Here is a 16,019-nt window from a genome sequence, read left to right on the forward strand (position 1 = left end):
AACAGAGGAGGTGACGAAACTGCGGACGCCGACGGGGCTGTGAGGGCCGGCCGGCGGCGCGCGCTTGAAGCGGGGCGGCTGCTCGGCGGCTGCTTGGCGGCTGCTCGGCGGCGGGAGCGGAGCGCTGCGCTCACCTCGATCTTCGCTGTGTGGCGGCTCGTGGCAGCGATCTCGGAGCTGAAGTCACTTTTTCTTTTAAATCCTTCTCGGGGGCGGTCAGGAGTGCGGGGAGAGCAGCACCGCAGGCCGGGCTGGGTGTCGGAGGGGAGGGCTGAAGGAAATGGCTCTGTCAGCCATTCCTTCTGTACCTGACAGATTCTGCTCTTGTTTAACAGCTGTTGCAGATACTCAAAGAGACGCTTGTTAAATTATTTTTAGGATCGGATCCACCATGCTCCTGTCCCATCAGGGGCTGCCGTTTGGTTTGGGGCACAGTGATGCTTTTGTAGAATGGGGCTCAGTTACTTTTCTTCCATCTCATGTTCAATGCTGGAAGACAAAACTTATCAATGGTAGGAAAGTTAGATTTGTGAACTGCTGCTTAAGTGCAAGGACAATATTTTGTATGTTGCCATGTCTGAAGATGCTTTATTGGAAGAGGACATTTGGGAATACAAATCAATTAGGAAGCGAAAGCCACAGAGTAACTCAAACAGTACCTCTGTGTCCATGCAGACAGTAACCAAAGGCAAATGCAGGCTGAAAAGAAAGGGAAATGGAAACAAATCTGTGGATAAAAGTAGTACTCCTCAGAAAAGCGGGCAGAGATTGAGGTCGAGCGAGGACCTGGATCCATCTAAAGATGACAACAGTGTGCACACTCAGGAAAGCCTGAGCAGCCTGACAGAACAGGGCTCACCAAGCACAAGGCTGGTTTGTGATGGATATTGCCCAAGCTGTCAGATGCCCTTCTCCTTGCTGCTGGTGCAGACACCTCGCTGGCATGTTGCTGAATGTTTGGATACTCCAGGATCTGTTGAAAAAGGTAGGAATAGGGTAAGAAAGAAGTCTTCAGCAAAATATGTTGAACAGATAACTGCTGTAAGCTCTGGTTTTCATATGTAGTTAAAATGTTCTCGTATCGAATTTTCAGTTCTTTGTGAAGAACATGGAAATCTGATATGAAAATCTCAAAAAATGTGGAGCATTAACAAAGATTCATGATTATTTAACAAGTTCCACTTCCATTGTATTAAGGAAGAAATCAAGGGTACATATTTACCATTGTAAAATAATGGGAAATATCCTTAATTTAAGGATTTGCAGCTTTTGATTCAGAATTTCTTCTTATCTGTTTTACTTTTGTTGAAGTTTCTTCTTCAGAACAATTAAAATTGAGCCTTTAATCCTGATTTTGATAGTGGTATTACCTTAAGGCAGATGTTCTACACTTCATTTCCATCTCTTCTTCCTATAATTAATGGGGAAAAAATTCCTTATTGATTTGCATCCGTCAAAATTCTCAAAAGTTAGGTTAGCAAACTGTCAACAAAAAGTGTTCAGGGAACAGCGACAGATCTTTTGTTGGCATCTGAACCCTGAGTCCTTTTTACAGTACTTACATAAGCAGATACCTGACTAGTTTTTAAAATGTCACCAAACAGACAATTTTAAATGGAATTTCAAGTAGATTCAGAACCTAGGTTTGGTTTGTTTTGAAACACGTTGTAGCCTTTTAAGGCACTTTTGATCTGAGCCTTGCTTGTACATGAGACAATTCTAAACTAGAAACCACGTAGCACATTAGTAAGTACAGTACTGAAACAGGGTAACATATTCATCTTGCTAGAAGGGTAAACTAATGCAGGCTCAGAGCTGTGCTAATATCAGGGTGGAAAACCTAAAACCTTTCATTTTGCACCAGCTTGGGCCAGGAGATGTGGCAGCCTGACATTACTTTGTACTTGTGCCTTCTGTCCTCCAATAACTACATTTATAAGAAAAGCTTTAAAATTGTATGCCATATGAGATTTTTATTTGATGTAATAATTATGCAAACTACATTTACAAAGATATTAATGCTACTTTATGGTTGAACTGCTTTTCCATAGAGTGTCCTGATGGTTTACTGTGCACATCTACCATTCCATCCCACTACAAGCGCTATAGCCATTTTCTACTTGCAGCAAGCAGAGCAGGAGAATATCTTGTGAACTCTACAGCAAACACTTTGGAGAGGAAGATGACATGTTCTACTGCTGCAAAGTCCAGCTGTTTTCCAAGTCATGTAGAAGTCTCGCAGACTGAGAAAACATCTAAGAACTTAAAAAATGTCCCAGATAATGAGTGTACATCAAAGATACAGGATTCGGCACAAAGGAAATCTCTAAATATAACCAGTGAAAGCACTTCCTCTTTTGCAGATGTTCAAAAGCCTCAACAAGTATTTCAGCCCACACAAACCACAGATAACAGCTGTAAGTTTGAATTTTATGACTTTACACCTTCACAAGAAAGTGTTCCGGGAGAAGACCTTTGTAGTCAAAAAGATACGAGTCAGCCAAGCCTACTACAGTCAAAAGCTGATTTCAGTGACTGGGAAATTTCATATTCTCCACTGAGTACTTGTGAGGAAAGTGAGGGTGAAGTTGAGGAAGAGAGAGAAGTAAAAACATCACAGAATAAACTACTCAAAGTCCAGAATCTTGAAGGTGATGAATCTGATGCTGAAGTTCTTAAATTTGAAAAGCAACACTGTGAGGAAATAAATACATCAAGCTGTTTGTATCATAGTGGAAAAAGTGCTTCTCAGAGTTATGTAGACAGCAAATGCTGTAATTCACCATGTGTAGATAATCAGCAAGTGATGCTACCAGCAGAATCCTCTTTTCCTCTTAATTGCAATGAGGAGTTTCAACAGCCAGGATTGATTTCCCCTGCAGTTAACACAGGTAATAAAGAGTCACAAGACAAGGGTGCTTGTGCCTTGGATTCTGGGTATTCAGGTCTTATTCATACACAACCAGAGCTGCTTACAGAAGGTGCTGGATCTCCTTTGTCTCAAAAAAATAAGGTTTTGAGAGGCCCAAGTGTTGTTTTAACTAATATGGATAAAATGACTGCTGATGCCATTGAAAAAGGAGCTTGCCAAGAGAGTTTGCAGCCAGCGGTGAAGAAAGAAGAAAACCTCGATTCAACTGGTGTGTGCTTTCCCAGCCCCATCTCTAAAACGGTCTCATCTCGTTCCTTAGCAAGTATGAAGGCCAAATCAAGTCCTGCCAAAGGACTCAAACAAATGGACATTGGTGTTTTCTTTGGGTTAAAACCTAAAGTAAAAGAGGAAAGCAAAGGAGAGGCGTGTTTGAGTGAGGGAAAGCAGATACTCAGTTCAGTTGCTCCCAGTGGAAAGAAGCCCAGACAGCAAAAAAGAAAAGCTGAAGGATCTGTGGAGGATCTAGAAGCAGTTAAAGAAAGTTCAAATAAGGATGGAGGCTTTCCAGATGTAACTTCTGGTGGCCAAAGGAAGTGGAGAAAAAGATTTAGAGAATCATCTACTCCAGATGAAGGAGCAAGGAAAAAACAGTGTCCTTTCTACAAGAAAATACCAGGTGAGAGATAACTACTGCTTTGTGTAGTGGTTAACTGATTTGGGCTTGTGTACTGCATTTTTTCCTCTAACTTCAGGCTTTGTTATTCTTCACTCCCCATATTAATTTAAACTGTAATCTTTAATGACTTCTTCCATCAGAGTCAATAAAAACATGTCTGGGTGCAGATCTTCAGAAGAATCTGACCACGGGACAACAGCCCACAGAGGCCTTCTCAATAAAGCACAGTGAAATGTTTGCCTCAGGAAAACAGTTGCTAGGAAGACTTCTGCTTATTTTTGACAGAATAAGAAACACGAGCTGATTTACTTTCTACAGTGTTTCTGAATATCTCCTTTGTTAATGTTCACTTTTAATTCCTCCATTTAATCTTTTACATTGTGTCTTTTGCCCCTGAAAATAGGTTGGTCAATTACACTTATTTTATGCTAATTTAAAAAAAAAAAAGAAAAATAATTTTGCATATGAAGTTCTTAAATGCTACAACTTTATAAGCAAAGACATGAAAGTGAAGCAGAAGAATGTAGCTCAGGACACAGGAATTTCTCAGTCTTCTCAAGCAGTCATGCTAAATATGGGGTGATACACCAGCAACTTTAAAAGTTTCATGATTCTGTTTACCACCAAAGGGTTTAATTATACATAAATATTTGAAGAAGCCAAATAGAAATACTTTGGTGACTATGAGAGCCAGACTGCTTCTTGAAGGTTGACCTATAAGTCTTCATGAGATTACACCACTATCATGGGTTCCATGAACTGAGAGCGTTTCCCATATATAATAAATTTGACTAGCAGAGTTCTGTGCCTGCAACAGAAATTCAAAGTTGTTTTGCTATAATCTGTAGTGTTTTTTGTTTTAATTACTTTACCTGAAGCGTGTTTTCTGTGCTGATAATGCTATGTGTGGATCCTCACTTGAGGAGTTTCTGTTTTATTTTGCTTTTTATTGGCAGACAACTGTTTGTTTTTTTTTAAATGGAGTTACAAATTCTAGCTATTTCTAGCTATAGCAGAGCTATTTGTAGTTCTTCTGGAAGAGCTCAACAACATATAATGAAAAATATTTGATTGTCCTCAAATGAATTGGATCATGGGTGGTTTTCCAAAAGTATGACCCAATGTAAAAGGACCACTTGTCATTTTGTCTGCATTAAAACATTACATGTGCAGGGAGGAGGGCTGGCTTCCGTGCTGCTGTCTTTATGCAATAGCTCTGTACAAACAGCGCCTCACTAAACACGTGGAACAGCAAATCATTCACATTCTATCTCAGCAGACATACCTGAAGATCCCAGATCGCTCACTCAGTAACAGTACAGTAGCATGCTTTGTGGAGAACGTTAAACAGACTAATTGAGATTTTGCAGGTTGATGGCCAAATCAATTGTTAAGCTGTTGTTATCTGTTTTATTTTGTGCTAAGATTTTAAACACGAACTTTCAGAAATGCCAGTTAAATACAGAGTTGCTCAACCAGCTGCTATCTGTGTAGGATGACCAATAGATGAGAGACCTGTGAACGTATCTGCATGTGGACGCGTTGCTAAAACTCTGTTTTAATGTGAAAAAACCTTTTTATTATTATTTGTGTGTGTGTGACTGTTGACTCATTTGCAAACTGAGTCCATCATTAAGTGGTCCCTGACACTTTGTATGGTGGAACTGTATTCTGTTTTTAATTTGGAAGAAAGAAATAAAAAAAAAAAAAATAAGAGTCTAAGAGAAATCTCATTAGAAACTTGTTCTGGGCTATCTGTGATTACTGACTGGTTTCTCTTGCCTTTTTGCTTTAGGAACTGGCTTTACAGTTGATGCTTTCCGGTATGGAGAAATAGAAGGCTGCACAGCCTATTTCCTCACTCATTTTCACTCTGATCACTATTGTGGGTTGACAAAAAACTTTGTATTTCCACTGTACTGTAATAAGGTAAGGTTTTTCAAGGTAACTAGATATTATCAAATTCATATATCAAGTCCATACACAACTATAATCATGATGAAAATTAATACAGGACCAGAGATTCCATTACTGGGCAATTCAGAACAGTGGATAATATGTATAGGGGAATCTGGGAAGAAATCTTATCTTAGTTTGTCTGTTAAAGAAGATTAATGAAACTTACTTGTTTAGTTACCAGGAATTAATTTAGGTTTAAGTGGATTTCTACAGATCATATAGCTCAATTTTCTGCTCAGTACAGGGCTAACTTCAAAGTTAGATCAGATCATTCAGAGCCTTTGCCTGCTCAAATTTTGAAAATAGAAGAGGACAGGTTCTGCTGTGTCTCCATGCAACTTGTTGCAGTGCTTAAGCCACTCTGGTTTCTTTACATGCAATTGAAATGTCACATTTTACAACTCATGACTGCAGCTTCTTTTTTTTCTTTGTATGTGTCATGGAGAATAATATGGGCTCCATAGTCTCCACTGACCTCATCAAGGGAGGGAAGTTTGAAATTAAGTTCCCTGTAAGCACCCTCTTCTCGAGGTTAAGTAAATGCAGTTGTTTTAGCCTGGTCCTGCATGTCCTGTGCTTCAGGTCTCCGAGTGGCCAAGACTGCCACTGGCTGTGTTATGTCCGACCAGGTCTTCTCTACTCTTAGCATGGTAGGGCACCTTCCCTAATAAGCCCATCCAGAGTCTGCATCAAAAATTTCTCTATGAGGCTCTCTGGAAGTCCCCTGAAATGGATTCCTCCCTTGTTGTCCTTCCAGCAGCTGCTGAGTTGACTACAGTACCCTACGATGAGACTCAGGGCCAGTGACCTGGAAACTTCTATAGTTATTTAAGCAAGCCCTGACAACTTCTCTTCCTGATAGACAGTGACAAATACTCATCGTGTTGCTTCTTGTTGGTCTCTTCACGTTCTCACAGTTTCTCTCTAAGCCAGACAGTTTGGCTTTGAGAGCCTTTGTTTCTAAGAAAAAATAAAGTCTTTTAAAAGATTTTGTTCATTTTCTTGTTACAGATAACTGGCAATCTGGTGAAGAGCAAACTTCGAGTCAAAGAGCAGTACATCAATGTGCTGCCAATGGACACAGAATGTATGGTGAATGGGATCAAAGTGTTGTTGCTTGATGCCAATCAGTACGTATCATTGCATTTGTTATGCAGTGTTTGTTTGTTTAGAATATTAAAGATAATTGTCTGAACAGATCCAGTGTTTTCATAATTTTTGGGTTTCCACGGATCTGAAAAAAGAAGGGAAGAAATTTTTCAGTACCCTGACTTGACTTGTTAACATAGATTTTCATTTCATTAGTGACTTCGGAGTGCAGAAGCCTAAGCTTATTGCTTATGTTAGCTTTTGGAATAGGGGAGCTATTTTTTAAAATGGATCTTAGGCTTTTTTGGTGATGTCACCGTAGTTTTATTTTGTTTGCTTGTAGTGAGCACTTCAGTGTTATCCACACATATCTCCTTAGTGTTTACACTTGAGAGTTTGGATGGTTTTCTAGGTTCTGGGTACTTCAGTTTTTTGTGCCTGGTTGGAAACATCCTAGAACTGATGATCAGATCTGTTAGGTTTTTGTAGCTACAACTCAAAATAGTGAAATCTTCAGCTGAAGAAAAACATGGTACTTTGGTTCCTGAGAGAGATGAAACACAGCCACTCAGAAACAAAACAAAAACCCACAAACATCACAACATGTAACTTGTAGTGCATTCAGTGGTAAAAGGGTGAGATTCTTACCCAGTGTGATGCACTGCCAGTGTGGTTATGCACACTGGATTTTTAGGTTCAGTAGCTCCTGACTTCCAGCCCCGTGCTCTTGCTGTTCTGTCTCTTGGTACCTTATTTGGCTATGTGCTTGAAGAAAAGTCCTTTCCCTAAAGTATATATTGAAATGCAGCACTGTCACAGATGGTTTGAATGTTACTTATCTTAGGATTTGTTTATAGTTGGAGAGATAAGATTCCATGAAGTCCTTTGAGAACCCTTTCTAGGAATGAAGGAAGCCTTGTTATGTAATTTGGACACTTCTCATTTTTCCTGTTTGCTTCCCTGCACCCCTGTTTCAGTTTGAAAGGCATATAAACCTTAAGTATGAAGTTTAACTTGTTGGAGAGTTTACCAGTTTTCTCATTTTAGCTCTGATTCATGCCACTTTTATCCTTTTCTGAAGTTTCATTTACCCTTTCCATGTGACTCATGTCCAAAATAGTCTCACTCTGATTTTCCTGTCTGAGCGCTTGCCCTTCAGACAGCTTTGGTGAGGAGCTGCAGAAGGTGCAGTGGATTCATTGTGGCCAAGAATTGTACTTACAAGCAGTGAATTCTGCAGTGAATTCTGCATGCTGGATGACATTTAAAACCTGCAATAGAGTTTAAAAGCAAATGCTCCATTAAGTCCAGGACCTGCAATAATGCAGTGCTCCTCAGAGATGAGAATGCTGCTTCTTTCATAGTATGCTGTTTCCTTGTGAACTCCAAGTTTAATAGAACCTCAGAGATTGCAACTGAGGCAGCATCTTTGTTGTACCCAATGAAAAAAGAGCAACCAAAAAGGAAGTTAATGCTTGATTACTGTTGATGTGTTTCTTCTTCTCTCCTTCTCAGCTGAGAATTCAAGTCTGTCTTCTCTATAGCCTTAAGGATAGCTTTAAAATTCCTTTATAAGCTAGGAATTGCTAGCTACATTAGGCAGCCCAGTAGGTGTGATTTACAGTGCTGTTGTGCACTTTCTTGCTACTGGAGGGCAGCGTATTACTTGTCTCAAAGCACCACATCTCTGTAGATTATTTACATGCGGGTGTTTTTTCTATTTTCTTTCCAGTTGTCCAGGTGCAGCAATGATCCTTTTTTACCTGCCTGGTGGAGCTGCTATTCTGCACACAGGAGACTTCAGGGCAGATCCTTCTATGGAACGTTACCCTGCTTTGATTGGTCAAAAAATCCACACCCTTTACCTTGATACCACGTATGTTGAGTTCACTTTTTTTTTCAGTATGACCTATAGTTGCAGTTTTGTATTACTTTGTGAACCAACCAAGTATAAATAACCTCACTGTTTTAATACTCATTAGTTCTGTTTAGTGTTATGTAAAAGCCAAAGTTCCTATATGTCTGTCCTGTTCATCTGCTGTGCTGTTAACGGGAGAGAAGAAAAGTGGATACTGAAAAAGATGCATTCATTGAAATGGCTTTATTATTTGTAAGTGATATGAAGTTCTTGGGGTTAAAATTTGTGCAGTGAGTTGTTCAGCTTTGAAACTAGAGTCTTCTGGTTGTTTCTATGAGTGTTCAGCTCTGTTATGAAAAAGCAGGGGGAGGGAATTGAAAGATTGAAAGAATGCCAAATGGATAAGTCATATTTCCAGGTTTTCATTAGACCTTTCTGTGACTTGTGTATGTAAGTGTTTTTCTGTGATGACTAATGTCCAGCTGCAGTTCTTTATTTCTGTTCCATATATTTCTGTGAATGAATAATGCTGTGTGTTATGGCTTTGTGTGCATGATAAAAAATAGACATCAGGATGTAATTAGAATATGCTACAAATGTCTAGCTTGAAAATGCACTTGGTATTTATAGAGGAAAAACTACAGAATAGAGAGGCAACTGAGCTGACATAGGGAGAAGGCATGCATAGGGTGAGTTTTATTCAGTTTTATCTTGGCACCTCATGGTTTCTGATCAAGGGATCTCAAACTGAAATTATATTTTAGGATAGCATCTTTTTCATTTCTTATTGCATATATGCAGTTTGGAGGTCCTTAGTAAACTCAGGTGTCTTCCATCTGATCTGTCTTGTTTCCATGCCCCAGGTACTGTAGTCCTGAATATACCTTTCCTTCTCAACAAGAGGTTGTCCAGTTTGCTGTCAATACGGCCTTTGAGATGGTGACTTTAAACCCCCGCACTCTAGTTGTCTGTGGCACCTATTCCATTGGGAAAGAAAAAGTCTTTTTAGGTAAGTAAAAAAACAAAACAAAACACACACACACACACACACACACACACACACACCTCCCAAGTATGCAGAAGGAATACTTGGATACTAAATGAATGAACCTGTTTAATTGATTGTGGTGACAAATGTGCCACTGATCATTTTAAAACGTAAATGATGTATTTTTGCTTTAGTAATCTCACTTTACCAGAGTAGCAGAGGGATGTAATTATTCTTCAACTTCTATTTTGCTGACAGTTTTTCCTTCAAGCTTCCTATAATGTAGTTTCCTAAATACACATATTTATCAGTTTTAAAGAAATCAGTTTTTACACAGCATTCCCCAAACCAAAGCACAACTTATCTATCCTAATGAAAATCTTGTATGCTATGCTTCACTCAGGTACAGCATTAGAAATCAAAGTGATTGCTTTAGAGTATGCTCCAGAGCAGGCAGCTCTGCCCTGCTGGTGTTCCTTGTGCTTTTAGGTATATTTGAAGTCATCAGTACAAATATATTTGAAGTCATCAGTACAAAATTTTTTCACCAACATTTAGTTGCTCTAGCTTGTTTTCTTTGTATGTCCCAAAACCCTGCATGTTTCCAGCTTATTTCAAGTGATTACCAGTAAGATTTTACCAAAGAAATAAGACTTTGAACTTGTCACTGTGCTTCTCTTCTCCTTTTCTTTCTAGTTGTGATTTCCAGTGTAATTCTGACTAAAACACTGGATCTGGAGTAGTTGCTTTTTGGTGTGGGTTGTTTGTTTTTTTTTTTGTTTTGTTTTTTTTTCAACAGCTACCCCAGGTTTCTCTTCTGAAACAGTTTCACATTCTAAAATTATCTTGTTGAATATAGGTATTTTTTTCCCAATAGTAAACTTGACCCAGGGTAATAGTTAGGAATGGCTCCCAGGAAGCAACAAAATAACTCCTATTTATTTGATTTGTTTGTGTTTGGTTTTATTCGTTTCTCTCAATCAATCCTTAAGCAATTGCTGAAGTTCTGGGTTCCAAGGCAAGCATGTCCCGTGACAAATATAAAACACTGCAGTGTTTGGAGTCAGCAGCTGTTAATTCCCTCATCAGTACGAACTGGAATGGTAGTTTGCTTCACATTCTCCCCATGATGCAAATTAATTTTAAGGTAAGTTCTAGAAGTATACTCTGCTTAACCTTCTGGCTAATCTTGACTGTTGGCTCTTCCCGTCAGTGTTTGGTGCTTATTACCCTCTTGTCAGATCATATTTAGTTAGTGAAGTTTTGACATACAGCATTATATTGAAAATGAAATGCAATTAAACATTAATAATGTCTCCAAATATGATACACAGAAAGTGTAATTTCACTTTAGTACAGTGCTTGTGCAGGATAAGCTGAGATTTGTTCCAGGACTTGCTCTGTGCTGGCTTTTTGAAGTGGATTTCTGTAATGACTGCAGGGTCTACCTTGTTAGCAATTAATGTTTTGACACTGAGTTCCTGCTTTCAGCCTGTCTTTTACTTTATGTGATGTAGGAGAAGAGTAGAAGGACTTTCTGCATGCAGCTCTGCATGAAGATGAGCTTCAGCCCATGAACATTGCTAAATTCCGGTTTGGTATTTGACATAAAAAGGGGATACGGTTCTCTTCTGTTCTTCTCGGTTCAATTTCCAAGGATTTTTAATCATATTTTTACCTGCAAAAACATTATTTCTCCTGCTGAAGAACAAGGATATGGATATTTGAGGATATGGATCATTTAAAACTCAGTGAAAATTTCTGCATTTATTTTATTTTATTTTATTTTATTTATTTTGTTTACAAATACAGCAAATGAATTGAAAGATGCTTTTTGCATGCACATGCTTTAGTTTTTCCACGTGATCATTATTTGTATTTTTTTTTAGCCAAAGCAAATAAACCAGTTTGTGTTTAAGACGTTTCACAGCAGATGAATATAAAAGCACATTCAGTTGAGATTTGAGCCAGTAGACTTTCAGTGTTGAGACTTCCGTGGGAATTTCTTAGCTAAGAAAGGTGACTCATTTCTGGGGTGAAGAGCGTTTTAAAACGGTCCACAAAATACAGAAAGGCAAAGCAGCAGGCTCTACTTTAAAGGCAGTCTGAAAAAAAGAGAAGAACGGAGCTCACTTAGTACTGAGAAATGTGGATTAAGTCTTTTCCAACCTTGGTGATTCTATGATTCTTACTGTGCCACTTCTCTACTTAATAACTTACCAGTGTCTGACAGGTTAAGTTAGCAATTGGTGTTTGGTCACAGCCTCTCAATCTCCATCTCCCTTCCCTCACGCCCCCCTTCTGGCCACAAGCAGACACCAAAACGTCAGTGGCACTTTAAGCTAACCAGATGATTTTGCACTCAAGCAGGCTTTTGCCTTTTTTTTTTATCACCACTCAGCTGCAAGAGTGCTGACCTCCAGCCCAGAGAAGGAAACAAATTGTTTGGGAGCAAGATTAAAAAAAAACAAAGTGATGATGCCTTATGTGTTCCAATTTGTAATGCATAGCTATTAATATGTGCTTATTTAGATGAAACAGTGAAGATCTTAACGTGCGAGGTGCTCTGCAAATGTAAATATTCATCATTATTGATTTGAAGGCAGGTGGTATTTAAAAGAAAAAGCTCTTATAAAAGTATGAGAACAAAATTTAATTTGATGTCTCTATCTTGAAATCTCCAGTCTTTCAACTAATGAGCAATTTAAAGGCATTCAGCGTAAGTCCTATTTTTTTTAATAGGGGTTGCAAGATCATCTGAATAAGTTTTCTGAGAATTTTGATCAAGTTCTGGCTTTCAAACCTACTGGGTGGACCTACTCTGATTCATGCCTTTCTGTGATGGATATCAAACCGCAGACAAGAGGAAAGATCACCATTTATGGTAAGTGTGATAAAGATTCATTGCATTTAGTTGTGTGAACGGTCTCTTTATTTTTTTTCTGGGAACTCCTGCTGTTTATTGTTACCAGTGCTTTCTGGTTTCTGGCTGAGAAACTGAACAGATGGATCTCTCCAGGAGAAAGTAGTTGAGAACATGAGAACACTGTAAATGAAGACTTCTTTTCATACTACTTGCTCCTGTACTCTTCTTGCATATAAAGATTGTCATGTGATATACTGGGCTTGTTTAGGTTGGAGAAGAGAAGGTTCTGGGGAGACCTCATTGTGGCCTTCTAATATTTGAAGGGAGCATATAAACAGGAGGGGGAATGACTGTTTACAGGGGTGGATAGTGATAGGACAAGGGGGAATGGTTTTAAACTGAGGCAGGCGAGGTTTACATTAGATATTAAGAGGAAGGTTTTCACTCAGAGGTGGTGATGCAATGGAACAGGTTGCCCAAGGAGGCTGTGGATGCCCCATCCCTGGAGGCATTCAAGGCCAGGCTGGATGTGGCTCTGGGCAGCCTGGTCTGCTGGTTGGTGACCCTGCACGTAGCAGGGGGGTTGAAACCAGATGATCATTGTGGTCCTTTTCAACCCAGTCCATTCTATGATTCTATGATATTTGCAGTGACTCCAGGGATTTATTCTTGGCCCACTGATGCTGGTGGCAGTGCAGTTCCTGAGCCAAGGTTTTATTCCATCCTCACTCTCGTGCTGGAGAGAGAAGACTGTGGGTCTTCCTCTCCCTGTCAGTTCTTATCAATTCATGAAATTGAATCTTTTAAAGTTTTAACATTAATTTAATCAAATGTTAGACTGTTCAGTTTGCACTGACAATTGATTTGGTAACAATGCAAAATAACTTTCCAGAAATAAAATCTGGATGTTTGTTTTCATTTAGCTGTAAACTTTAGATCTCCAGTTTGAATTAAAAAATAATAATAATAATTTCTGAGCTGGAAATCTTACAAAGGTATTTTGGCAAGAAGTTAGATAGAGTAACAGATCTCTCTGATTTGTTTCATTTCAGGGATTCCTTACAGTGAACACAGCAGCTACCTGGAAATGAAACGTTTTGTTCAGTGGTTGAAGCCGCAGAAAATTGTCCCCACTGTAAACGTTGGTGACTGGAGAGCCAGAAGCTTGATGGAAAAACATTTTAGAGACTGGATGATTGAGGGCAGTGGACATAAGTAAGGAAAAATGTGTATTTCAAAGAAGAGAAGCTGAATGGGAAATTCAGAGTTCCTGTGAAATTGTGACTCTTTTGTACATGGAACTCTGGGAAGGAGACCACTGCCATTCTCCTGAGAAAAATGGACTGGTGGGAGGGTACCTTGTTTTCTGATTTACCTACTAATATATTTCCCTATCACTTGTTTGCAAATGCCTATTTCAGTTTATTCTTATCTTATTCTTTTTATCCTGTTCTTAATTTTCTTCAGATCATGGAGATGCCCAGACGTACAGTGCTGGGGGAGAAGCCACCTCCAGGTTAATCTTATTGGAAAACATGTTATTGTAATAAATGAAACAGCATTATGCTCATGCAATGTGCTACCAGCTCAGGCTTCAGAGGAGCTCATTTTTTCATAAGCTGGAATTAGTGTTAATTAAAACTTTGTTTCCAAAGTGAAACTACTCTCACTCTATGTGAGAGTATTGGTGTAGCCTCTGCAGTATACATGCTTGCAAGAATGAATTTTATAGAAGACACTGTTAATTATATTATGGTCAAGATTTTTTAAAAATAAAGAACATACATGAAGCATGTGAGTTTTTTCTAAAATGTAAGTGCATTTATTTCAGTATGATAATTGCTCATTCCTATTGGGAAACCTCTCTATACTTCCAGTGAACTTTCCATGTATTTTGCTTGTGTGAGGTTAGGCCTGTGCCCTTGTAGTGCAAATTCTCAACACAGAGCCAAAGAACACAAGTGGTGCTTCTCCACGTGGTGCAACGTATTTGTGTTGGCAGGGTTGTTTGCACAGCTTTGTCCCTTGAATTCTGGAAAAAAGTAAAAGTAAGTCAGCAACACCAAGGTAAGTTTCACTTTGCGTTTTCTCCCTCGGTGCTGTTTCTTTATCTGCTTGGTGTTTATGGTACTCAAGTATGTGGTTGCACACAGGCACGTTGGTGTCATTTTAAGTGTTTTAATAGAAATCATTCCAAAGTGTGTGATCATGCACAAAAAGCCATCCTACAACTCCTTAGTAGAGCTAATCTGAAATCTTCAGTGCCTTTTTTGTCAGAAAAACATTTATTTAACGGTCACTGTTAGTATAAAAACTTGCCATGATTCACAGTTGTTTCAGTACGCTCACTGAGATATGACATCGTTAAATGGTTCTGTTTAACCTAGGCAATTAAAAGTATCTGAAGTTTTTATTTTACATCATATATTATGCTAGCTCTCCTTATCACAAGAACCATTCACTGCCCTGGATTTGGCATACCCATTCCTGGGATTCCACTCCTTGTTGGTGTAGGTGTGTTAAAAATTATCTGTTGAAGTGCTTGCTTTTGCTGAGCCTGAATTACTGCCTTGTACGAGTTAGGGCAGATCTGGGGATTCTGTTTGGCAGGCACGTGCTTCTAACAGTTGAATTGTTATGGAATTATTCATGATTTTCAGCTCTTGCATCTTTTTCCTACCTAATTTTGCACAAAGTATGAGGAGCATGCTGATGTTAAAACTGTAGTCATGTCTCTGACGTCCTCTTGCTTTTATAGCTGCAGTTTCAAGAATGAATATCCCTGCAGAGAATGAGTAAGTGTGTGGGTTGTGAACATGCTGACATTTTTATGGGCTTGCAGTGCAATTAGTTAGCCTTTATGCAGATTCTAACAGAACCTAAGTAAAGTGGCTTTCACTGCAGCTGCTAGGTGTGAGGCAGCTGTTCCCCCCACAAGGCTCTGCTTTCTGGTCTCAGTTTCTATGCTACCACCCAGAGCAAAGGTTGGGTTTTGTTTACTTTCAAAAGCAAACTTCAATTTCTGCATCTAACCACAAAAATGATGTGTACTGGAAGATGCTGGCATCGGCATCGCTGGGCTGATACAGTTAATGTCCTGACTTGGAACAGATGCTGATAGACTCACAGAGCAAAAGCAGAAGAAGAATGGCATTTGTACTGAATTCCTTTTTTGTCTGTGTGTGCTGGGGTCTGGTTTCAGTTGCCTGCTTTGCTGTAGCTATTCATGTGTCAGCCACCTGCGTGTTCTTATCCCCTCTTTCTCAATTGTGTTTGCACCTCTACCTACCTTCACCTATTTTTGTCAGGGTGGATTTGTCATCCATCTTCTTATTAGGAGTTGTCCATGCTATTATATATTTAGCCTCCTTCATATGGAATGAAAAAAGATCAGAATCTCAACTTGGAAGAAAGGTTTTGGTTGTTTGGGTTTGTTGTTGGTGGTTTTTTTTGTTGTTGTTGTTCTTCTCCGTATTGTAAAGGAAGAAGGTTAATAATGGGATTAGATTTCTTAGATTGCCACAAGGGGCACATAAGCAGATGTGGAAAACCATTTAATTAAGTATTTTGTGGAAAGATTTATAGCAGGATATTTTCTCTTTCCTTTCTGAGATTGTTCCTGAGGGAAGGCTCTCTGATCACAGCTGGTTAAGTCCTCTGAGGGGCACTGATACAATAAACCTCATTTCAGAGTTGGTGTAATTAATTAGG

The 16,019-nt window shown here is 39.1% G+C and overlaps 1 protein-coding gene across 1 annotated transcript; it reads left to right on the forward strand.

Annotated features, from left to right (window-relative positions):
* Positions 1–198: 198 nt before the first annotated feature.
* DCLRE1A (DNA cross-link repair 1A) lies at positions 199–14,101 on the forward strand. Its single transcript, XM_042817849.1, has 9 exons — positions 199–985; positions 2,052–3,548; positions 5,344–5,477; positions 6,519–6,637; positions 8,329–8,472; positions 9,318–9,463; positions 10,435–10,589; positions 12,185–12,326; positions 13,361–14,101. The coding sequence occupies exons 1-9, from the start codon at positions 574–576 to the stop codon at positions 13,525–13,527; spliced, it is 2,916 nt and encodes a 971-aa protein (XP_042673783.1). The 5' UTR covers positions 199–573; the 3' UTR covers positions 13,528–14,101.
* Positions 14,102–16,019: the final 1,918 nt, after the last annotated feature.

Source organism: Centrocercus urophasianus, unplaced genomic scaffold (assembly GCF_019232065.1).
Source record: "Centrocercus urophasianus isolate 14NV4802_14NV808 unplaced genomic scaffold, USGS_Curo_1.0 seq_17, whole genome shotgun sequence".
Classification (NCBI taxonomy): domain Eukaryota; kingdom Metazoa; phylum Chordata; class Aves; order Galliformes; family Phasianidae; genus Centrocercus; species Centrocercus urophasianus.